Source organism: Parasteatoda tepidariorum, chromosome 11 (genome assembly GCF_982258835.1).
Source record: "Parasteatoda tepidariorum strain Cologne lab strain chromosome 11, Ptep-v5.0, whole genome shotgun sequence".
In the NCBI taxonomy this organism is placed as follows: domain Eukaryota; kingdom Metazoa; phylum Arthropoda; class Arachnida; order Araneae; family Theridiidae; genus Parasteatoda; species Parasteatoda tepidariorum.
The window spans coordinates 77,905,135-77,930,615 of NC_141765.1; the positions used below are offsets into that span (position 1 = coordinate 77,905,135).

General features: G+C 30.1%; 1 protein-coding gene across 3 annotated transcripts in view; it reads right to left on the reverse strand.

The window, feature by feature from the left end:
* The window catches only part of l(3)73Ah (polycomb group ring finger 3-like lethal (3) 73Ah), a 102,372-nt gene that overhangs the window by 36,643 nt on the left and 40,248 nt on the right, over positions 1 to 25,481 (reverse strand). For all 3 annotated transcript variants that reach the window (XM_087154921.1, XM_087154920.1, XM_016068245.4), the window contains 3 exons: positions 24,016 to 24,071; positions 14,472 to 14,537; positions 10,152 to 10,378 (listed from right to left, as the gene is read on the reverse strand). In XM_087154921.1, coding sequence (XP_087011047.1) covers positions 10,152 to 10,378; positions 14,472 to 14,537; positions 24,016 to 24,071 — 349 coding nt within the window. The remainder of the gene's footprint in view (positions 1 to 10,151; positions 10,379 to 14,471; positions 14,538 to 24,015; positions 24,072 to 25,481) is intronic.

Here is a 25,481-nt window from a genome sequence, read left to right on the forward strand (position 1 = left end):
TTTGTTTTCAAAAGAGCACAACTGAGTCCCCTCCCTCCCCCTTCTTTCCTATGCAGCTGGCTAGTAAAAGAGGCATTTCCTGGAACCTTTTTCTTTGAGTGTCAGGGGAAGAAGAAATGCTGTGCAAAAGGGTAAACACAGCAAATGTTAAAGTGGAGGGGGAATCCCCTTTAGTCACACAAGAAAAAATAAAGAGAACCCAATCAGCATGCCACGCCTGTATGCTTGATTGATAGCCAATGATGGGAGAGAAAATAAGAATTTGTCACTACCCAGCCCACAACTTGAATGACAAGTAAGGAGGAAATGAATTTTTCCTCCCCACCTTAATGAATGATGGGAATTTCCTCTTCTTGCTTGAATCGTTTTAGTTCAAAATGGCGGAGAGAGCAATTAATATTTTCATAACTGTGAATTTTTTTCGTTTTCTATATTTATTTTTAAAATAGCAATAATTATTTTTTTCTAATATTTTGTTTATGATTGATTAGATATCATTCTAATACTAAAACATTATTGCCCGAAAAATAATGTTTATTTTCTGCTTCTTAGATTCAGATCATTTTAAGCTTTGTTTACCTTGGAGGTCAATTATACGGAACCTATTGGTTTCCAACTATCGTTTTCGTATTGTTGGAGTACTGCACCTATCGCCAAATCTGAAGCATCTGTATGTAAAGACAGAGGTAATTCAGGATTTGGGTGAGATAGCAAACCAACATTTGCTAGATCTTGTTGCATTTTTTAAACTTTTGAATAGCTTCTTCAGTTCAATTAATTTTCCTTCCATCTTTCTTTATAAATCCTTTAAGATGTTCATGTAGAAGGGCTTGTGACTTAGCAGCATTTTTCAAAACTCTTCTGCAAAAATTAACCATACCAAGAAATGTACGCAATTCATGAATAGTTTCAGACGATTTGTAATCTAAAACACCTTTGACTTTTTCAGGTAGTGGTTTAGATCCTTCTTTGGTAATCAAGTAACCTAAAAACGTTAACTCTTGAACAACAAAAGTTGATTTAGACATGTTAAAACATATTTTTCTAATCTGTCGAAAACTTCTTTTAAGTGCTTTACTTGGAAGCTATTAAAATATCGTCTAGATAAAAAAATACAAAGTCGAGTCCCCTCAAAACTTCGTCAATAAACCGTTGAAAAGTAGAAGGTGCATTACGGAGTCCCAAACTCAATATATTGAATTCATATAAGCTGAAAGGTGTAATTATTGCTGTTTTAGGTTTATCTATTTCTGCGATTGGAATTTGATAATATGCCTTAAACAAATCTATCTTCAAAATTATTACTGTACCGTTAGGAATGTGGTTAAAATCTTTTATTCTTGGGATTGGATAATGATCTGGAATTGTTTGTGTATTCAGTTTTCTGTAATCACTAAATGGCCGAAAAGTACCATCCTTTTTGGACACTATATGAACTGGACTAGCCTATTGAGAGTTTGAAGGTCTGATAATGTTATTTTTTAACATACATTGAAATTCTTGTTTAGCTATACGCAACCTTTCAAAATCTAAAACTCGAGAACGGGCATAAACTGGTTGTCCTTGAGTGGTAATATACTGTTCACCCCCATGATTAATTTTAGAAACAGATAAATTAGGTTGAGTGATATTTGGATATTGAGATAATAATCTGGCATATTTAGAATTTTTGTCTATTGTACTAATACCATCATGTGCTAACATTGTTATTTAACTCTTTAATGAAAGAGTAGTAACAGTATCAATTAGCTTTTTGTTGTGTGTATCAATCAGTAGTTTGAATTTATTCTGCTCCTAAAATAGCTTTATCCACTTACGCAATAATACAAGGAAATTGAAAAGTTCGATGCAAACCTAGATCTAAAGTTAAAATTTTAATTCCATATGCTAGAATTTCAGTTTTATTAGCAGCATTTAACTTGAAATTATCTGCTGATAACTTTTCCTAAGTTACTGGAATGGCGCTCACGTCTGCTCCTGAATCTACTGAAAACCACATTCCTGTGTTTTTGTCTTGTACAAATAAACGAAATTTGTGGCGAGAGACATTTTTCTTTCAGCAGCATAGTTTACTACTAGTTCTACTGCTGTCTGGTGTTTTCTGTATTCCAAGTGCACTGTTGGCGGCATTTGTCAGTATGGCAGCGGTCGCCAAACATAAAATGGTAATAGCAATATTTTCCTCTTTCATTGAATTGCTTCCTGCGATTTTGACTACTTGACCGGGAATGTACAAAACCTGGATTTTTTGCATCTTTAAATGTTGCTCTTGATGAACGAATACAGCTTAATTTCGAAATTTGCACTTTTAATGATTGGATTTGCTCTAAAAGCTCATCGTTTGAGCCGGAACAACGGATTTGCTCGAGTTGCCATTTTCTTCATCACAAAAATTTCAATCCTTGAGCTTATATCATTTCTGCCATTTTGGCGAGTTTTGAAATATTTTCTTCACTTACAAGTAACATGGTTCCAATAGAATCGGGCAATTTTTCCAGCTAAAGAGTTCTAATTAAATTTTCTGAGATATTCGCCGTAGCTATTAATTTTAGTTTCTGAAGAAGCTGGCTTGGTTTCATATTGCCAAGTTCAATTACGGTAACTAATCGTCATGTTTTAACATTGTCAGGCTCTTATGTGAATAGGTCTAAAAGGATACACGTCCTTAAGAAACATTCCTTCTTCCCCATACCATGTAACATTTAGGAGGCGGGGGGAAAAAGGTAACATTTGTCAGGCTCTTATGAGAAGGCCTATGCAGAGTAATATATAGATAACTTCTTCTGATAGCAAATGACAATTTAATAAAAAAACTTATATTTGCATATTTACAGCTTGCTTATTATCAATAAATAGAATACAATTTTCATCAATCAAAGGAAATCTTTTTAATAATCTTAATTCTATTATTGTATTATTGCATTGTCACTCATTGAGTTGAAAACTTTAAAATTAAGGTAAAATAAAATAAATCATACTTATGTCTACCCTACACATTCTTTCTTGAGCATTGACATGAAAAAAATTTCAAGACTCCCTTCTACTGAAATATGAATTTGACTAACGAAAGTCCCTTTATTCCAAACCACACAAACACAAGAAAAAATAAAGAGAACCTCATCTGCATGCTGCACCTTTACGCTTGATTGATAGCCAATGATCAGAGAGAAATAAGAATTTGTCACTTCCCCATCCTCAACTTGAACCTACTTACCTTAATGAATGACAGGAATTTCCGCTTCTTGCTTGAATCGTTCTTGTTCAAAATGGCTGAGAGAGCAATTAATATTTTTAATAACTGTACATTTTTTTTTGCTTTCTATATTTTAAGCAATAATTTTTTTTCTAATATTTTGTTTTTGATTCATTAGATATCATTCTAATACTAAAAGATTATGCCTGAAAAATAAGGTTTATTTATTTTTTGCTTCTTAGATTCAGATCGTTTTAAGCTTTGTTTACCTTGGGGATCGATTATACGGAAAAATCTATTATCCGGACTTCCGGAAGTAGCAGAGATTCCAGATTCGCGATCCACTTTACATAAAAAATTGCATTAATTTAACAAGAGCTCGAATTCTATTGTCATGCTAGGGAAAATACTTTATGAATACACTAGAGAATTATATTTCATTTAATAAATATTCAATAACATTTTTTTTGTATACAATAATAGTTAAATTACCTTCTAACTTCTATTTTCATTGATTGGAGATATTTAAGAGTGATGGTACAAAAGAAAAAAATATCAAAGTTATGTTTTCCTTAGCAAATTGCACAAGTGTACTTCATTTACTAGACCTGGTTATTATTTATTCAATTAATGTCAACTACAAAAAGCTACTAGTGCATAATATTGTGACAATCTTGGGATCAAGTTTTTAAAAATACAACTGAAATATATTTTCAGAAAGCAAAAGGATTTCTAGACTCACAAGTGGAAAGTGGTGAAAATTATAGTAATTTCTTCATTTAACACATGCGATGACAGACTGGGAATTAGGGATGTAACGAACATTCGGCAACAATTTGGTATTCACCCCTTTTGACGAATATTCGGTTGGTTGCATGTTTGGACAAATATTTGATCAAATATTCAGCAAAAATTTTTTTTTTGGAATAGTCAAATTAGAAAAACAAAGAATGAATAATCTAAAATTATTGGCTCAATATTATTATAGTTTCTAATCTTATTTCTTAGGTAATAAACCTTGCAAATTTATGTTCTGGAAGATAACTAGATTACTTAAAGCAAAAACTATGAGTTTGGTAAAATTCAAGCAAATAAATTTTTTCTAAAACAATTTTTGTTTTAAAAATTTAGTATGTTTGTTTTGTTTTTGTTATAGCGCTGCACTAAAGGAGCATTTCGAAAAAACTTTAATCTTTTGTTGCCGCTTCCTTTTTATATGATAAGACAGATAACCAGTAACATAGGGCACAGTGTGATTTTTCAACATTAAAGTTACATTTTTAGAGCTAAAAACAAATTTTTCTTTACTCTTTTGCTTTTATTATTAACTTTTTCTTTTTATCAGTGTTTTTAATATGACACAGCTTTTCTTGAAGAGCCTTTTTAATATATATGTTAATCTTTCATCCTCACTTTTTTCTAAAGATATGGCAATGTGAAAAAGTTACATTGAGCTTTTTAGTGTTAAATGTTTTGTTTAGAAATTAAGACAGATTTTTGTTTAGGTTTCTGTCTAGCTTTTTCTTTATTAAAAAAAAATAAATAAAAATATCTTCATTATTCAATTGGCGTTTTTATTATGAAACTGCAATTAATAGGGCTTCTATCAAACTTCATATATATTTTTTCATTCTTCTTGCAAATGCAGCAATTGGAAAACTGAGATGCTTAGCATTAAAATTTTCTTTCAAGAATAAAGATTGATTTTAAATTTTTCTCTTTTGCTATTGTACACAATCTTTTGCTTTTAAGGGCGTTTTTACTATAGTGTAGTAGATTTAAAAGCAATTCTGATAGATTATATTTCTTTTAACCACTTATGGATACTTTTTTTATAGAAAATATTATATGTAGCAATCAAGTTTTGTTTAAGAATAAAGAGTATATTTCCCATTTCTCTGTTTAAACTTTAGTTATATATATATAATAATGAATTTTTATTTCATTAACGACCATAAATAGTGTAATTTCCAAATGGTCTCTCATCAAAAATATGCATATATCTAAATAATTCTTCATAAAGAATTTCAATGGTCTTTCCCATAACCCTTTCGCGACGGGATGCGCAAAAGAGCGCCGGAGGGTTTTTTGCTGTTAAGTCTAATTCCATGAAATTACCGAAATATCAACGCATTGTTTAATATTGTTCTGTAGAGTATTTGAATGACATATGCTTTATATATATTTCAATGGATACTTTATTTACTTAAGTTATTTCTTGTTTAAATATATATTTTACCCATTTTATTTTCATTATGTACTTATCATCTAATAACATTTAATTTTACTTATCTGAAAACTAAATAAATGATTTAAAGTTCTTTTTTCGTATGAAAAATTTTAAAACAGGAATTTACAAGATCTAACTATCCTATAATAAAAACTAAAATGAAAATCGAACGTAGTGGGAAAAAAACCTCCCCTACTTACCGTAAACAAATACCACATGCGAATTTAAAGAGCCGTCATAAAACATTCCTTCCCCCTAAAAACCACATGAATGTACTCTCATCTTGAGTAGAAGGTCAAATCTACATGTATCTGAAACCATATGGACATACAGTGCCATCTAATGGAAGAAATTTTCTTTTTTAAAACGTTCCAAAACGCTGGCACAAATGAGTGACGGCCGGGTGTGTTGACCGGGAAGTGAGCGTGTTTCTTGCTGGCACGTATATGTGACAGTCGGCGCGAAAGGGTTAATTGTTATAGTTAAAGCAAAACTAGCCAATATTTCTTAAAATTTTTTATCAGCAATTTAATTGTGGTTTTCTTTAAAGAATCTTTTGAACAATTGCTGTTTTTTTCTTCTAATAGAAACTTTTGTTTTTATCGGCACTTTTACAATGGCACATTACTTTTATGGTATTTCTATAAAAAAAAATTTCTGAAAATATGGGGAAATAAGATTCGCCAAGAGCCATGTTATTGTTTTATTTTAAAAGATCAAGAACTTTTTTTCTGCTTCTCTCTCTTTTTTTCAAAGAACTTTAACTTCAGCAACATTTTTATTAAAGCCCGGTATATTTTAATGCAGTGGTGCGCAAACTAGGGGTCGCCAAATTTTTATGAAATGCATTATCCCTGCATACCATACAGTGTACATATAAAGAGTAAAGCACCGTCACTCACTGTTTAATTGCAATTTCATGCTGTCCACTCTTTCTTTGACCGTAATGCGTAATGTATGTAAAGTGTGATGACGCAAGTTTTTCACTTCGATAGATAGCGTTCTCTTCGCAGTAATTCGCCAGTTTTACTGAAAAGCGCCAATTTGACTAGACGTTGACCGCAGGGAAAGGGCAAAAATTCGCTTCCGTGATCAGCCAATCAGATGGAGAGGTACGCGGTGTATCTGATAGTCAGAGTGAATACATGGAGTGTTCGCATGAAGTTGTAGAATGTAGCAGTTGGCCAGCAATTATTTTAGTTTATCCTCGAGTTTTATCATGTGACGTTGTGTATGTGGCATCAGCCAGATTAACTGCGACTGTGTATTAACTGTTTAGTTTTAGCTTCAGTTTGCATTTATGTTTAGTTTCAGTTTGTGTATTTCGTTAGGTTGTCATTAAATGTGTTTGCGAGATGCTAGATCTCGTTCATTTATTTAATAAGTATTGAAGTAATACTAAACCACACAGTGTAATTTTGATTTTTTATATTTTTATCAGGCTTTGCTACTCTTTGTTATCAGGTATGTACTACCATTAGAGAAAGATCTCTGTTAATTTTTAATGAATTTCTCGAAAAAAAATGATAAAATTTTATAGATAATTTGTTTTAGTTTAAATAATTTAACCCCTATGTTCATAATGGATAAATGGGTAATACGTACACCAGGTACATCTTCAGCTAACAAACGAACAAATACTGATGAGGAGTCGTAAAATACTGAACTAAATGCCCGATCTAAAAAAATAAGAAAATACAATGAGGAATTTATTAAGTATGGTTTTACATTTTGTGCTGTTGATGATGAAGAATGCCCGATATGTGTCATTTGCAACGAAAAATTAGCAAATGAGAGCATGAAACCAGCTAAATTAAAAAGGCACCTGGAAACTAACATAAAGAACTTCAAAATAAACATGCCGATTGTTTTCAAAGACGAGCTGAAAATCTGAAAATTTAAAGTGCACATTTAAAGAAATTTACAACAATATCTCAGAAAGCATTACGAGCTTCTTTAGAAGTTTCTTATCTAATAGGAAAAACAATGAAGCCCCATACAATTGGAGAATCCCTTATTCTTCCTGCAGCAACTAAGATGACATCAATTATGCATGGCGATAAATATGGAAATGAACTAAAAACAATACCATTATCAAGAGATACCGTGTCTCGGCGGATTTCCGAAATGTTACGAAATATCAAGTCAGAAGTCATAAAACGCATACAAAATTCATCTGTATTTGCTTTACAAGTGAACGAGACTACCGATATTACTAAAATGTCACAAGTAATTAGTTATGTTAGGTTTATTTTTAATGAAGATATAGCAGAAACGTTTTTATGTTGCAAAAGTTTGGAAGGAAAAATAACTGGAGAAAAAATATTCGAAGTAATAAATTAATATTTTGAAACAAAGTCCCATACCTGGGCAAACTGTGTTGCGGTTTGTACTGATGGTGCTGCAGCATTAACAGGTTCGAATAAAGGGCTCAGAGGCTTAATTCAGAAGGTGGCGCCTCATATGGTATTTAATCACTGTATGATTCATCGGCAAGCTCTTGTTGCAAAAGATATGGATGAAGAGTTGCACAACGTATTACAAGACGCTGTTAGTTCAATTAACTACATTAAATGCAACAGCCGTCTCTTTTCAATACTTTGCAATGAGATGGGCTCAACCTATGAGAGAGTACTGTTATACACCGAAGTCAGATGGCTTTCACGTGGGAAAATACTACGACGGATATTTGATTTGAGAAATAAAGTGTACATGTTTTTAATCGAAAGGAAACATAGATATTATATCAATGAAGTTTGGTTAGGGAAGCTGAGCTATTTAGTTGATATTTTCGAAAAACTTAGAGACTTAAATTTGAGCTTGCAGGGTGAGAATTCAACTATCATAACTGCAGCTAGTAAAATTCAAGCTTTTAAGAATAAGCTTAGTCTCTGGCAAACTGAACTGAATAAATACCAACATGTTCCCTTGTTTTAACAATTTTATCAAGGAAAATAATATAGATATAGTTACATTTAAAAACATCATTTCCAATCACATTGAAAAGTTAAGGAAAAAATTTTCGAGAAGATTTGAGGATTTTCCTGAAAACGATCTTGGTTGGATTCGAGATCCATTTTCTTTCGACATATGCAGTTCAACTCTTCAAATTAGTGAGAAAGAGCAATTGATAGATCTAATTAGTGATTATACCCTTCGAAATCAATTTAAGACTCAGCCTTGCCAAAAATTTTGGCTATATGTGGAAAAACAATATCCCGTTTTATGCAAGAATGCCATTAGAGTGTTAATACAATTTGCATCAGCGTATTTATGTGAAACTGGATTTAGCAAACTAGTTTCAATAAAAGCTAAATACCGCTCGCGTTATGATATGCGAATTGCAATTAGCAACATACATCCAAACATCGATGAGATAATTAGAAACTTGCAGCCACATACATCTCATTAAAGGGCAATTTACTGATTTTTGTGTTATACAAAAAGTATTTTCTTAAAATTATAAATAAAATAAATATGAGTCAAATATGATGATGTTTTTATTCGATGAGACGAAATTAATGCGCGAAATATACATTGTATTTGCGAGCATTTATCTCTAGGGGTCGCCAAAAATTTTCTCTCTACAAAAGGGGTCGCAGTCGAAAAAAGTTTGCGCACCACTGTTTTAATGGACATTTAACACATTTGCTGCCACTAAAAATGATATTTCCATCCTCAGAAGCCGGGTTACAAAACAGGGTTTTAATGGTTTAAATGCTCCTTATATTTTACTAGGAAAACCAGAAAAATGAAGAAACATATTATTTTCCTGTTTAGAGAGCGTTTTTTTCTCCGACGCTCTGGAGCGTCAGTAGCACACAGACTCAACCTGTCTTCGTGAGTGCCACTGACACTCCAGCGCGCCTGATCAATATTCTGAGAAATTACTGGCATATTGCACAAAATAGCAGCTTAAAAGGAATAAAACGGAATACCATTCAAGTATATGTAGTACCATTTATAAAACAAAACTGAAAATATTTACAAATAATAAGCACAATATACAGATATTGGCAGTCACGCACATATAAAAATTGAAACAAAAATTTTGAAAACCAACCACAAAAAATAAAAAACTAATGCTTCACTAACGTGCCAAAACAACCTCTCCATTCAACTCCCAAAGCCACACTAAACATAGAGCATATAACTTATAACATAATAGTCGATTGATGAGCTAGCGCATCGGCGTCATACCAGGAGGTGCCGCTCTGATGCACTAGTGCGTCGGTGGCAGCGAACGTGTTAAGCTTTGAAGTTTTGTTTTAAGAATTAAGAGTGATTTTTTTTCTATTTCTTCATTTCCTAATTTTTAAAATTATTTTCCTAATTGCTGAAATTTAGAAAAAAAAACTGGTTTTTAAATTGGCGTTTATAAATGTGTTTGAGAATTATTCAAAGACATACAGTAATATGCAAAACAGTGTATTTCTGTGCTAAAATTGCAAAAGCAAAAAATTATTAAAAAAAAGAAGATATTTTTATTTTCTTGATCTCTTGCATTTGTTAATGATTTGCAAAGCTTACAATCAGACAAAAACTATTTCCAATGCATATTGCAGTAAAATAATATTACTTTGGATTATTTAGAAATTTGATTTACAGTTCAACTGCAATCAAATACATAATTAAAGACACAAATAGAAAATGATAAAAATAATCAAACAACAAAAATTAAAAAATATAATAAACAACAAAAATTAAAAAAAAAAAAAACAGTGATACCTCTCGATATTTATCCATGTTGTTAAAAACTTTCTTTGCAATAAATTTCTTTAAGTGGGTCACAGTGACTTGAGCTGAGCATCTTATAAACTTTCTACGCATTTGCTTTAATGCCGATGTTTGAGCTTCCAGCAAAATATTTATCTGCTCATCAGATCTATGATAGTCCGAATCTTCAACTTTGGAAGAAGAAGACTGAAAGCCAGCTTCCTTTTCAATGCAATTATCTAAAAAAAGATGAATTCATTACACTATGCTTACAAATTATTGCTAATGATTTTTAAAATAACATTTAAAATATAACAAAGTGATATTTTTGAAGTATATGATTAAACAAACTATACAACCAGGGTTCCATAATATATACATACCTGCCAACATTAGAGAAATAAAATAACTAAGATTTCAACAGCAACATTTCCTAAGCTACGAGCAAAGTTTTGATGCATCACGCATAATCTCGTAAGTCAAAAAGAGAAAGAATATACGCACTTACAATTATTGAAGCAAACAATATGTACATAAAGCCAGTATACAATATGTATCCAGCCATTGCCTGCAACAAAATTTGATTCTCCAAGTTCTTTAGCTATTTCTAAAGCTTTTTCTTTTAGAATATTCCAGGATATAGGAGCATTTTGTGACCGTGCATATTTGATCCATGACAGAAGAGCCTTCTCCACATTCTCATAAGGTGACACACGCTGACGTTTTCTTTCTTGGTCGCTAATTGAAACTCTGGAGAGCTATGTTTGGCTGCTAAAATGTTGTTTAAAGTTGTTTGCGGTATAGAATTTTCTTTGGCAAAAGTAGCTTTTGAAAGGTTAGACTTTTTAAACTTTTCAATCAATTCATTTCCTTCCGATATTGTTAAATTCTTTCTTTTCAAAGTCATAATGAAAGCATGGATACGTTATTCACTCAGTAATCCAATAAAAATGTTCTTTTTTCTCAACTGAGCTCTGAGAGATAACTTCAAACGATCAAAAGACCTTTTGCCCTTGGGTGGGGAAAAGAATGCGAGTGGTCAGATGAGGAGAGGGTAAGGTCATCAATGAATGCAAAAGAGAAAAGAGGGTAGGGTGACGAAATAGAGGGGAAAATTCCAGTTCTCCCCGGGGGTCGAAGGAATGTGTTTACTTTCCGGTCATTTTTCTTGGCTTCCTGTCTAAAGAAATGTCTTAAAATGCATCTTTTTTCAAAAGAAAAAAAAAAGGAAACTGACCATATAACCGGTAACTCGAAAAATAGGATGACCATATAAGCGGTGAGCTTTAACACGTGTTTCCTATTAAGTTAGACGGGACTTTAGAAAATAGACCATATAAGCAGGGTGACCTTATAAGAGGGTGACCATATGGGCGGTACTGACTATAACTGTCATAGTTTTTAAACTTATAATAGAATTTCCTGTTTTAATTCTCATAATTAAAGTACCTACCATATGTTTAAATTTTTTTTTCTAAAGCGTTTTTTATGTCAAATAAGTATAATGTGTCATATTCAATATTAGTTAACCATACTCAGCTATCTTTTAGATCTGGTTATTTCATTTTTTTTAATCAAAAATAGTGAATACTTTTTTTAGCATTAATTATGCCATACTACCTAAATAAAAAGTTAAATAAGTCTAAATTTTTAAGGTTTTGTTAAGAATATTATTTTTAAATCAAATGAAAGTGATAAATCAAAAATTTCTAAGGTGTGAAGTCTTACCAAACAAAACTTATCATTTAATTTACTGAAAATAGTAAATCAGTGAATAATTCCTACATTAATTACCTTGGCAATTATATTATTTTTAATCTAGCTTTTTTTCCCTTCAAATAAATCAATCACACTAGTCTCAAAAATTCTGAAACAAATACTATAGGTAAAAGCAAATGTTTGAAACATTTGCATTTATACTATTGCTCAAAATTAAGAAAATTTTCAGATTTGCTTGATTATCTCTAGAATGACTGGGGATACATTAATAAAATGTCATATAAGTATAAGGTTATACAGTGAATTCGCGATAACTCGAATCTGATAGGACTGACGAGAAACTTCGACATATCAGAAGTTCGACTTACCGTTAGTTTTGGTTTTGGATTTTCAAAATATTGTCGGATTATTTAATTAATGCTTATTAATTACAAATCTCTCTGCGTTTCTTTAAAAAACCCACACTTCCGGAAACAGTTTCTTATTGTCGTTTCGCTTACATCATTATTCCAAGCACTGGAAAGTAGTCTCATGGCTTCAAGTACATCAACTTTGAAAGAAATATTGTTTTCAATATCGCTTATCATTTTTCTGACAAGCCTTTTACGATAAGACTGTTTGAAGCACTTTATGATACCCTGGTCCATCGGCTGCAACTTTGCTGCTGTGTTTGGCGGGAGAAACTGCAAGTTTACTGCTTTCAAATTAGGTAGATCACTATGCGCTGTGCATTTATCCATAAAGAGTATCACTTTTCTTTTTTTAGCGAAGAATTTCCGATCTAATTTTCCTACAGTCTTCAAATAAAACTGATGTCATCCAAGACTTTTTGTTAGACTTGTAATCCAAAGGATACGTTTTTACATTCTAGAAACATAGGGGATTTTGGTATTTTCCGATAACAAGTAAGGGCAATTTCTCTGTGCCAGACGCATTTCCTTCAACTAGGACAGTCAAACGCTCCTTGCTCATTTTACTCCCTGAGCAGTTTTCATCCTTAAACATCATAGTCTTATTTGGAAGAAATTCAAAAAATAAATCCATTTCATCAATATTGAAAACATCATTTTAACTGTATCCTTGAAGTAAATTTGGTAACGTTTTATTTAACCACTGTTCACATACTTCAAGAGGGACAGCTTTAGCTTCTCCATGAAGAGTGCGTGTGTTGCAAAGGAAAGGGCAAGATATCAGCTCCTCGGTTTTTTTTCTTGCTTTAAAAGATCCAAAAAATATCGAGTTAAAGAGAGTAAAATTCGACTAATCGAGAATAATTAACATGAAATTGAAGATAAAAGGGTTGGGACCTCATAAAAAAATCGAGTTAAAGTAATATTCGAGTTATCGTACTTCGAGTTATAGCAAATTGACTGTATATTACAAATAAAATAACCTTTCAGGAGTTAATACAAACTCAGGATTGTGATGATGCAGACCTAATTCTGATGGAGCATGTAACTGTATTATAACTTATGAATATTTCCTTTATTTGCATTATATCTACCAATATTAATAACAAATTACATTAAAATGTGGCCAGTCATTTTAAAGATAAATCAACCTATTTTAAATTTTCTTGACTTTGAATGCCAGTCCAATTAGTGGTCTTTAAATTCAAAATTTCATAAGGGTAATATTATGATGTAAATTAAATTAAATAATTGAAAATATAATCATTACTTCATCCATGTACATGAACAGCATATAATAGTTACCATAAAATATTAATCCTTTTCTATATTATTACTTCTTAAAACGTTTCTTACATAACTTATTATAACGTCTTTTGATCAATATATTCTTAGAATTTAGACAAACATGCCAGATTTGAAAACTACTTTATTCAACTGCAAGCCTAAATTAATTTCAAATTACTTTTACTAGTTATTTGTTTTGAGAATCATTTATTTTGAGTTTTGAATTTTTGGGCATTACTCAAACATTAGCAAAACACAAACAGTTTTTTATTTTACAATATACAAAACAAAATATAAAGAACAATCTTTCTGCAGCAATAGGTAAACATGCAGATGTATAGAATGTTCAAAAATAAAATTTTTATCAATTTTTTTTTTCAGAATGAGAAAATATCAGTTTAGTTTTAAAATTAAGAGATTTTAGCTTTTGATATTATTAAATTTGATTTAAAACTACTACTAAAAATACTACATCAAAAATATTAAATTTGATCTAAAATTTGATTTAAAGTTATTTTCCATACTGCTACATGTAAAGGACTCAAAAGTTTATAGTTTTAGCTTTAATTGATTTAAAAAAGCGTAGTACTGAAAAGAGATTTTTTCCCCACAAATTTAGACAGATGCAAAACATTTGCTCAGTAAAAAGCATATTTGTTGAAAAACACCACATGAAGCAACAAGATGTTTGTGAAGTATTTATCTGAAAATGGTATGAAGAAACAGTTTGGTGCAAGAATGTAACCAGATGTAAATGAGTGGCTTATTATTTTAATTATAACTTAACTTAAATTTAAATTTATATGTAATTAGAATACATATTAGAAGCATGGTTATAACTATTAAAAATAATACAAACATATATAATTTTACACCCTAAAGTTCTTAAATTTATAATGAATTGAAAAATGCTTACTAGGTATAGTTTTAGGATAAGGCATTCCTCTTCGTTTATAAAAGTCTCTTTCACGTCTTACTTCATCTAAAGAATGGGAGAATGTCAATATTAAAAACTTCATAGAAAATAATGATTGAAGAAGAATAGGTAATTGGAAATGGATTGAGTTATAAATTTTTTTAAAAACTAATTTCCTTTTATATTTATAATGCAGTAAGTGATACAAAAAATAATCCTAACACCAAAGATCAAATACACAAAGGAATAATAAAAAAAATATATTATAAGAGATAAACAGAGAGGTAATCCACTATCCAGAGCCACCAGAACATATAAGCAATCATGCAGAGAAATCAGATAAAAAGGAGCTATAGAATTATTTCTGGATTAATCAAGGAGATTATGGATAAAATTTCTCCATGATTTATTTTATGTTTGCTCTTTTAACTGTAACATATGCTCCCTGGTTCGTGCTAAATGAGTAAAAACACTGCAGCTTGAATTCCATTTTATTACTTTCCAATTCTTTGGAAATTCACTCATTTGAAAATTAAATCATTCTATTTCTATTTTAAAATGAAAACAAAGTTAAATATAATTGCAAGCTGATATTAAGGGTCAATATTTTGTTAAAGGAAATGATCTCTTCAAAATATTTAGCGCATCAGTACCTAAAAGCTTAAAATTCTAATAAGTGGCTGATACTAAAAAAATAACTTTATCCCATAAGAAATGAGATTGTACTATCATAGTCTTTTCTGACACTACCATGATTAAATATATAATAGAATTCATTAAAAAAAATTATATAATCACCAGTTGACCAATTGAAAATTGAATTACCTAACCTCATTTCCTTTTTAACTGAAAAAAAAGCAAAATATAAAAGAAATATCGTAATAAGTTTTGACTAAGATAAGTTTTGACTATTGATAATAAGACTAAGTTTTTATTAAAAGAAATGATCTCTTCAAAATATTTAGCGTGTCAGTACCTAAGGCATAAATTTGATAAATGGCTGATATCACTAACCAAAAAAATAAAACTATTGGGAAACTAACGCTTTTCATGGCATTACAAGCTTAAATGTAATAGAATTCATCAAAGAAAATTTATAAAAAGTAAATTTAATTGCCAACAAAAATCTTACATTTAAATGTAACGTTAATAAGGTTAGAGATAAACAAAAATAAAGTCAATTATCTTCATTGATTACTTAATCGCTAGTACAAGTAAAAGAAAACCTCTTCTGTTTACCAGGTAACTAAACAAATTGTGCATTTCTTATTTCTGTTGAAAGTAAATACCTCTTTCCCCTCAAACATCTCAACCTGACTCTTTATATACTGACAAATACCCTATAACCCTACAAGAATGGTGAAAAAAAAATTATAAAAAAAAACTATTGTTGTTATTTGAATGCTGAGACAATTTCTTAGAAAACAGATGTGCTGGACACTTTTAACCTTCTACAATTCAAAGTTTCTATCTCACTTTTACTATAATTTGAAGAATAACTAAGAAGATAGTATTCTGATATATCATGAGTCTGTTAAACAAAGAAATTTTAAGATTATACATAAATGATTCCTTTCTTGGAAATTAGATAATAAGTAGCTGATTCTTTAAACCAGTGTTCATACAAACCAGGGGGCCAAAAAATACATATTATTATTATTTCTTTAAATAACAAAAAATGGTAACCAATTCCTTTAAAATTTATTCTTTTGAAAGAAATGTTTCATATTTTGCAAAACTTTTTCCCATGACCAAGAAATCTTTTGAAATGTTAAAAACACTTAATCTTTTATTTTCAACTCATTGTTGTAGATATACATAAAAGAACAATTGTATTTAGGAAAGTATTAGTAAATTACAGTAGCAAAATTAAGGTCAAATGCTTTAAAATATTTTTGCAACTAGCTGATTTATCAATTATGGAACAAACAATTATGCAACTGACTAACAATTATGGAACACAAAAATTATGCTAATAATATCATCAAGTATTAAAAAAATAGAAAAATAAAGGGTAGATCTCTTTAATTTCCTTGGATATTATATTTCAATGCTGTTCACAAAAAAGTGGCATCTTCAAAAACAGTAATAAGTATGGTTTTGTTGCATAATTTTCATGATGCGCATAAGAATCATGATGCGCAATTTTTAGATTGAGAAAACACGAATCACGATGCATAATTTTTAGATCACGTGAAGGCGAATCCCAATGCCCTATTTTTAAAGCATGTATAAATACGAAAATCGATGTTTGATATTATAACCGCATGAGCGAATCACGACATTGGGTTTTAAAATCACGCGAATACGAATCATTACATAGGTTTTTAAAAACGCTTAATACAAATAGTGTTATCGGATTTTTAAATCTCGTAAATAAGAATCGCAACTTTCAAATCACGTAAATACGAAAAGCTATGTTTGATATTAAAATCGCGTGAATAAGAATCGAGATATTAGCAGATTCCGGGCTTCAGCGTCGGTTGAATTACGAAAATACGAGCTATCTGGTGGGCGGGTAAAAATGAGGAAATTCTTATCTTCTGCGCGTAAAAGCGGAGAAAATAGGTATGTAGTTCGAATTTTCTGTTTAAAAATCGAAAATAAATATAATTAGTTTACTTCAACGGCTGAATTTTCTGAAAAAGCGGAATATTTATAAAATAAAGCTAAACTTTTAGAGAATCGGAGTTTTCGATTAAAAGGCTGAATTTCGAAAGACAAAAGTGAAAAAAAGCAGAAATCCGATAACATGCGGAAAAATCTCATCCCTGCAGCTGACTGTTAATGCACGGCTACCGGAGCTTTTGAACAAAAGGAAAAAATTGATTATTGATTTTGGAAAAATAAAAAAAAAATTTTGAAAATTTTGAATCACACATTTGAATTATCTCCTTTTAACAAGCTGAATTTAGCGTAAATTCTATTGTAAATCTAAGTTGTTTCTCGATAGCTTTTCAGTGGTTATTGCTATAGAATTCCACATGGTTTTAAAAACTATATTTTTAATACATTATGATAAGCAAATTTAAAATTTCATTAATCATTTTTTTGATTTGCTTTATGTTTCCAGTTACCAATTACTATATAGAATCTACGAGTTATACCTTTCGAGTTGGTACCTTTTTATAATGTTTTTTTTTCTTCTTCTGGTTTATTGCAGGTCACTGCTCAGAATTGCCAAGATTTAGCAATTATTCTGCCACAGATCACGATATGGAAATCTCTCCATTTAGTAAATTTCCTTTCAAGGAAATGCATATTTTCTTGCCTATTCGTTTCACTACTCCTACTCAAATTTTCCACCATTTTCGTTCACTCTAAAAATTCTGCTAACTAAGCTCTTGGCGATCAACCATTTCAAGCCAAGTTGACACTATCATAACTTTTCAAATTTTTCAACCAAGAGTGACATTCAACAGCCAATCAAAATGTCAAAATCTAATCACTTAGATGTTATCAGGTTCTTGTTGCCATTCCGTAGTAGAAACTATGGTTTAATGAGAAAAGAAGAGAGAATGGGAAAAAACTAGGTAAAATAATAAAAAAAATAAAGATTGCGTTTTTTGATGTTTTGATTTGTGTTAATTTAAAGTTTCCTTAAATTTAATTCAATACCATACAAAAACTGATATCCTATAAGAAAAATGAAACCTGAATAATGAATATTACATATATTTGGATTAAATGCAGGGGACTATTTAGTTTCTTCCCATTTTTTCAACGTTAATTTTTATAAACTCTTTTTTTATCAATGCATATGGAAGGGTAGGACAGTTATTAAAAGTGTTTCTAATAGCAGTCCCTTCAACATTTGAGTTTTATATAAAACACACTTATCTGTGGTAACAAACTAAAACCAAAATTTTAAAGAAAATCGACTTACTATAAAATTTTTATCAAAACTTGAGAGCATGACCTTTTCTCTATCTGAACTTTAATATGTCTGTTTAATTTAAAATATGTAGTGATCGACAAAATTCTTTTAATTCTTATTTATTAAAATATTTATTTACCACCTTTGCTAGAAAAAATAACACTGGCAAACCGAGTTAAAACAAAGATTCAGAAAAAGAAGAAAATGTTAGGAAAATACATTAATCATAGTTTTATCTGAAAAAAGAAAATCTTACAACCATATTTTATTTATTATATAAATTTGATGTGAAGAACATTTCTTAAACCATATGAAGCCATCAGGCCATAACCATCAGGTTTACCAAAGAAATGAACTAAAAATGGCACAATTTTCTAGTGCTGATATACATAGATTTCAATCAAACAATGCTATAAGTTGGAAGTTAGACTTAATTTACGTCATATTATTTAATTAATAGAATTTTAAGATATTTGGATCAATGGATTACTTTTATATGAGTTGAAGTAAACAAAAATGAATAGGCAGACGTGCCAACCTAGCAAAATTAACATTCAGGAGTTTCCCGAACAAGAATTCAGGAGGGGTAAAAAAGGTGTATGTTATGCGACATTTGACACTTCTAAGGAATTTAAAATAAAAAATTTATTAAATATAAGAATACAAGAAATTTTACACACTAATAGAGTACAAATTGTGGAAGAATATTAAATGGAACAAATATTAAATGGAAATAAAATATCTAAACACAGATTCAATCCATTAGTTCATTTTCCCTTTACATTTCACAAACAAAGCAACACAAAACTACATTGAGCAGATACTCTCTATTTAAAAAATAAATACCATTTCCTTTATAAAACATTATTCAAAGAACCTTGACACTGTAATAGAGAGGTACAAAAACTTTTAAAAAATTAATAAATCGAAGAACTCTTTTATTTTAAAAAACCAACTCAAAACTAATGTCAGTATGTATAAAAAATTTAACTAGTTAAAAAAAATGACCGAGGGCAAATAAAATTATTTAAACTGTTAAATTAATTATTAACTGTTAAATAAATTGAAATGTTATGTTCAAAAAATACAGAAAATGAATGAAACTTAAAAAGGTTATTTTATAAACAAATAAAAAAAAAATTTAAATATGACATAAATATGAACCACTAGCTTTGAAATAAAAACATTAAAAACACATTTCACACGGAATTTAAAGAATTAACAGTTGCAGATTTAAATCTTCGCAGCAAAGTCCTGCTAAAGTCCTGTTTGTGACAATTTCCTTTCATTGTTGATTTTAGCATCAACAATTTTTCAAGCATTTGTGCTGACATGGTTGATTAAATTGTGTAAAATTTTTAGTGACAAAACTAAATATTCTCTCACATGCAGCATTACTGTGAGGAAGAGTGAGAATACCTAACATCACTTTAGATAATAAATCAAATCTGTTGTTTCCTCCTGCATCCTTCATTTGACCAATCAAGGCCCAAGCCTTATCTATTCGTTCTGTCAGGATTTCTTGAGGTATTGTCTCAAGTTGCAGGGAACAAAACTGCCTTTGCAAAATATCAACACTAGAAATATTGCCAGTGTTAGGTGAAAGTAACATAGGATAACGTTCCAGAAAATACTTTACAGATGAAAATGAGGCTTGATCAATTGTCTCAAGAGCGCCACTTCAGCATTGATTAAAATTTCATCCTTAAATGGAAGTTTTTTTACCATGTAGTCACAAACATTGATATAGTACAAACATACAGTTTTGAAAAAAATTTTCTTCTTTGGTAAATTTTCCAAAATCTTTCAAGCACTCTCTCCTGTAACTAAATCAGTATCACTCTTTTGATTCTCCAACTTACTGAAATCAAGATTTAAAAGAGAACATGACTTTATTGCACTAGGCTTAACAAATCTTGAAAACAGTTCTTTCAACATATCCATCAAAATTTTCTTCAATAAATGGATTCGGGGTGTGCTTGATTGCAGCGTCACATTTGATACCTCAAATACTGGCAAAACATTAAGAATAAATTGGCACAAGGCCTTATTTAAATCTGAAGAGAGAAAGAGGAAAATCTTTTCTTCTCTACTCAATATGCTCTGCCTTGCAACACTAAATTTTTCTGATGTAGCAGGAGGAGGGGTAGAATCTTGCTTCCTTTTTCTACAATGTTGGCCATTCACTTCTTTAAAGAATGATGCTAGTGGCTCCCACTGCTGCGCTAATCTATCCAAACACCATCCCAATGACAGCCATCGGGTAGACACATGCTTCAGGATTTTCCTTTGCTCAGCATTAAACAAAGATTGAAATTCCTGAAGCCTGGATTTCCTTTTGGCACTTTTCTCCAAATAGAAAAATATATCTAAAAGATATTCATCTATCTTGTCAGGAATGACAACTGCTCCCTTTTGGGCAGCCAAATTTATCAAATGACAAGCACAACCAATGACTGCCAAATGTCCAACTTCTTTTTTTAAAACACCAGCGACGCCAGTTTTTTCGCCAATCATAACTGGCACCTTATCTGCCCCAAGAGAAAGACAATTTTCAAATGGTACATCATTTGCATTCAATTCTCTTAAAATCAAATTGGCAATATTTATGCCAGTTGAGTCTCCTTCTAAATTTGGCACAGACATTAAAGTGCTCTCAATTATCATACTTTTCTCATTATAATATGTAACAACAAGGAGATACAATTTTGCATCAGACTTGTTGCTACCATCAGTTGATACTGAAAATGGACTTTTTTTGATAATTTCTACAACAGATTCTTTTTCCATAGTAGCCATTTTGTTTATAATGGCTGTTGTTTTTGTTCTGCAAACAGCACATTTTTTGGCGATACCATCGTTCGGAAACATCTTGCGGAACAATAGTCCAGCATGGTCAGCACAATTAATGGGCAGATTGTGTTCGTGCTCATTTATGTGCCACAAAATGACATTCTTGCCTCCGTGAACAATTAATATATCACATGCGCAATCGGAACAAAAAGCATATGTGCTTCCTTTACGTGATGCAATTATTGAAGGAAACTCATTAGTATATGATTTGTTAAAATTGGTAACATACTTCCGTTTCGATTTAGACATTTTTAAAAAATATATGAAAACTAAACGAATAACGAAAATCACGTTGTTTGGGTAAACAAACCAGCTTACAAGTTTGTTGCCAACGGTTGAAAAAAAGAATGATCCAATTGTTGCCAACCGTTGAAAAATACGCACTAAAAATTATAAAAACAGCAAGATACAATATCGATTCCAATTATCGAGAGTAAGAATATCCACTCCGGTACTGACGTCACTGCATATCGTCATCGCATTCAACTCCACAGGAAAGGAGAGGAAGATTCCGACAAATCCTAGTGCAAGGGGGCAGGTCAAATAGGAGTGTTAAAGAGGGGGGGGGATGAAGCACCTGCAGCTACGCTTTAGGCAGATGGTAGTTTGTTAAGAGGGGATGGAATTCTTGCGGGGGAAAAAACTTACACACTCGCTGAAAAATCAGGTAATTTTGAAGTTGGCCGTCAATTGAGGTAAAATTCGGGAGCTTTTCGAAACAACTCTGGAGGGCGGGAGAAGAATAAAGAATTCGGGAGACTCCCGCATTATGCGGGAGAGTTGGCACGTCTGAATATGTATCAGCAAAAAAAAAAAAAAAAGTTTTTTTATCAAAATAAGTATATTCCACTACAATTAACTGATTTATATAGTATAAAAGATTTCTCAGAGAGATTACCATACCACATTTTATCAGGGTTCGTGATTTTTTTTAAAAAAAAAAATCAAAAGAATCAGATTTTTCTGATTTAAATCGAATTTTTTGATTTAAATCAGATTTTTTTGATTTTTATTCAAATACACTGAAAGAACTTTAATTTATGATTAAAAAAAATTATAAATGTTTAATCAAAATTAACTTAATATTAAAACTATATTGTAACAATATTTTAGAAGCTCTAACTAAAATAATTTTTCCTTATAATACATGGCTTTGAATGCATAGCAACCATTTTGAAACAAATGCATGATTAAAATTTAAAGACTAGATGAAATAGAGAATTTAATGAATACTTCAGTGATCTGTTTGGGTTTTTCTGAGAGGTACCTATTTTGTGAAAATTAAAAATTATATTAAAAAATCAACACAAATATAGTAAAAATATGGATTTATCATTTCTTACAAGACACAAAAATAAAATTTTAAGAAAAAGTATTTTGTGTAATTATTCTATCCTTTTTCCTAAAGTTGAATTTGTAAAGGTACCGTCAAACGGTAGTAAATTTGGCTTGGATAGATCCCTGTACTATCACTATTAAATCAAAGTTTCAATTAGTAAACCATAATTTTAATTTAAAATTGTGATTTCTTCTCTTTTTTCTTGATTTTTAAAATGACAAAATAAATGTAACAGATTGCGTTTAAAAATGTAGACATTCATCAAAAAATAAATAAATATTTAATCTACATATTTTTAAATTAAAATATTCATTTTTAATTCTATATCAAAATAGATAAGTTAAGCTAAAAGAATAAAAATAGAAAATCTATGTACTCATTGGAATTTTTTTCACAAAATTTCTATATATAAAATCAGATAATGTCAAAGATAATGTAACAATATTATGAGAAAAAAATACCAGTAAATTACCTTATTGCTTCAAATAGACTTTGAAAGGGAAGAATGAAACTATATTAGGAAAAAAACAACTGAATTCATCAGCCTTTTTTTTCCACTTTTTCTATTTTTGGCATATTAGGGTAATTTCTTTTTAATATAACCTCAAGCTTCAGAAATATACATCTTCCACCAACAAAATATGATGCAGATTTTAATTCACGCTTTTTCTTTCAAAACGTAGAATTTTAATTAACATTATTTGTATTATTTTTTGAAAAAAATTTATGTTTATTAATTACTATCTACAGCTATGCAAGTCTATATTAAGACAGCATTCAATGTTTACTTCAATCTGTACTTTCACTCTCAAGAATCAAAAGATTTTTAAAAATGTAATTTTAAATGTGTTGGAATTTAACACACACCAAGAAAGAAAGTAATTTCGTTAACTAAAATAATTAATGCAGCAATTTATTAAAATTAAATTTTAATACTAAAAAAGAAAATAATAAAAGTATCAAAAATTTAAAACACTGTTTTTTAACTTTTAAAATCAATATATATAGATAAAAAAAAATAGTTGATTCAAATCAATGATTTTTTTTAAAAAAATCCTTTGATTTAAATCAAGCTGATTTAAATAAACAAACCCTGCATTTTATAGAATGAAAATCTAACAATTAATTTAAAAGAATGATCTGCTTTTTTTCTAACTTTTTTTTTTTTGCTAACTGTAAATTTAATTTAGAAAAACTTGGCTGAAACTGTCATCAGAACTATTTAAATTTAGAAGTGGTAATAGTTCTACACCAAACAGAAGTAGTATACATTGTAGATAGCAAATTTAAACACTGTTATAAATAATGTATTATGCACATAGCAAAAAAGAAAAGCATATACAAAATGAAAAAGAGGAATAGCTAAAACACTATATAATTATTGATCTTGTATATACCTAAGATAAGCCTTCCTAGGGATGGAGGAGGTGAAATATCAAGTATCAATAAGTACAGATGAACAAAAAAAAACTTACTTTGTTGAAGGTTGGGGACTAATTTAAAGACAATATCCTGCATAGTCCGATCATAGCTGTAAAAAGTAAGGATAAAATTATAATTAATGTTCAGAACAACATTTTTTAATGAGTTAATAACCTAAAATAATATTTCTTCAAAAAAATAATACAGGGTACGTAGCCAAATTTTTCAGCAAAAATATAAGCACCTTTTCAGTGCTTTTTAAGCACTAGAAAATTACTTTTAAGCACTATATACATAACAAAATGCAAAATAATTTTAAATGACTACATGATCATGACAAAATAACTAGTTCTCTGACAAAGAAATTATATTGATTATATAAGCCATTATAAAAAGATCAAGAGAATTTTCGGTTCAATATCAGAGGGTGGAAAATGAAGCCTGAAATTGAGAATATCTTGCAAAATGCAGCAGAATTGCACATGAGAATGCAAGAAACACACTGAACCCAGTTCAGTAGATGCATATGTGGATTCCTATGTATTTCATCATTCATAGTGTATATGTGTGTATGTATTAATATACACAGTGAAACTTCCAGAAAGACCACCTCCATTTACGACGACTTTTGGGCGGAACGAAATTTTTACCATAGACTTTGTGTTAAAGAAAATCGTTAGGAAAGACCATCAAGACCTCTAACAGCGACCGGGCAAACCCTTACACCAAAAGCGGAAAAAATCAAATAAGGAAACACGAAAAAAATATTAAGAAAAAGTACCGTAATTTTGCGGAGAAACGCCACCCTGGTATATACGCCGCTCCCTCAAAAATCGACTGACAGAAAAAAGTTTTTCACCGGACATGCCGCACCATCGTACCAGCCGCGCCGAATTTTTAACAATTAAAGAATTTTGAACTTAACGCAGGTATTGATTAAAGGCTTAACACATGCTCTAAATATGCATATGTATATAATTTAAATAGTTAAATAAAAATAAATAAAAGGATATTAAATATTAAAAAAAAATAGAAACAATCCTAGTATATAAAATAAATTTTAATAATTTTCTAACTAAAATTAAGCATTTTCTAATTTTAAAGTGAAGTAACCATTAAAATATAAATAAAATAATTAATATATCATAAACCATTAAAATAAGTATGAAATTTTTTAAAAATAAAACGATTTTACTTTTAAATTAACAATCCAAAATCCTGTTTTAGAAATAAAGGATAAATCCAAACAAATTTTATTCAAAGAAAAACTTAAGAATAATTTATTTAGATATCACGTATCACTATATATTCATATCACTGCACTTAAAAATTCCTCAAAATCAGAACTCGCTGTATCAGAGCAAATTAGGTTTACTATTTAATTGTTTATTTCGGGTTAATCTCCGTCACTTTGGGTTTCGTTTGTCCCGGGATGATTTCCGTTTTTTTTTTTTAAGCCATTTATCACAGTTTCTTTTTCTCTTTTAATTGCTGACAGCTTAAACGCAGCGGTATAATT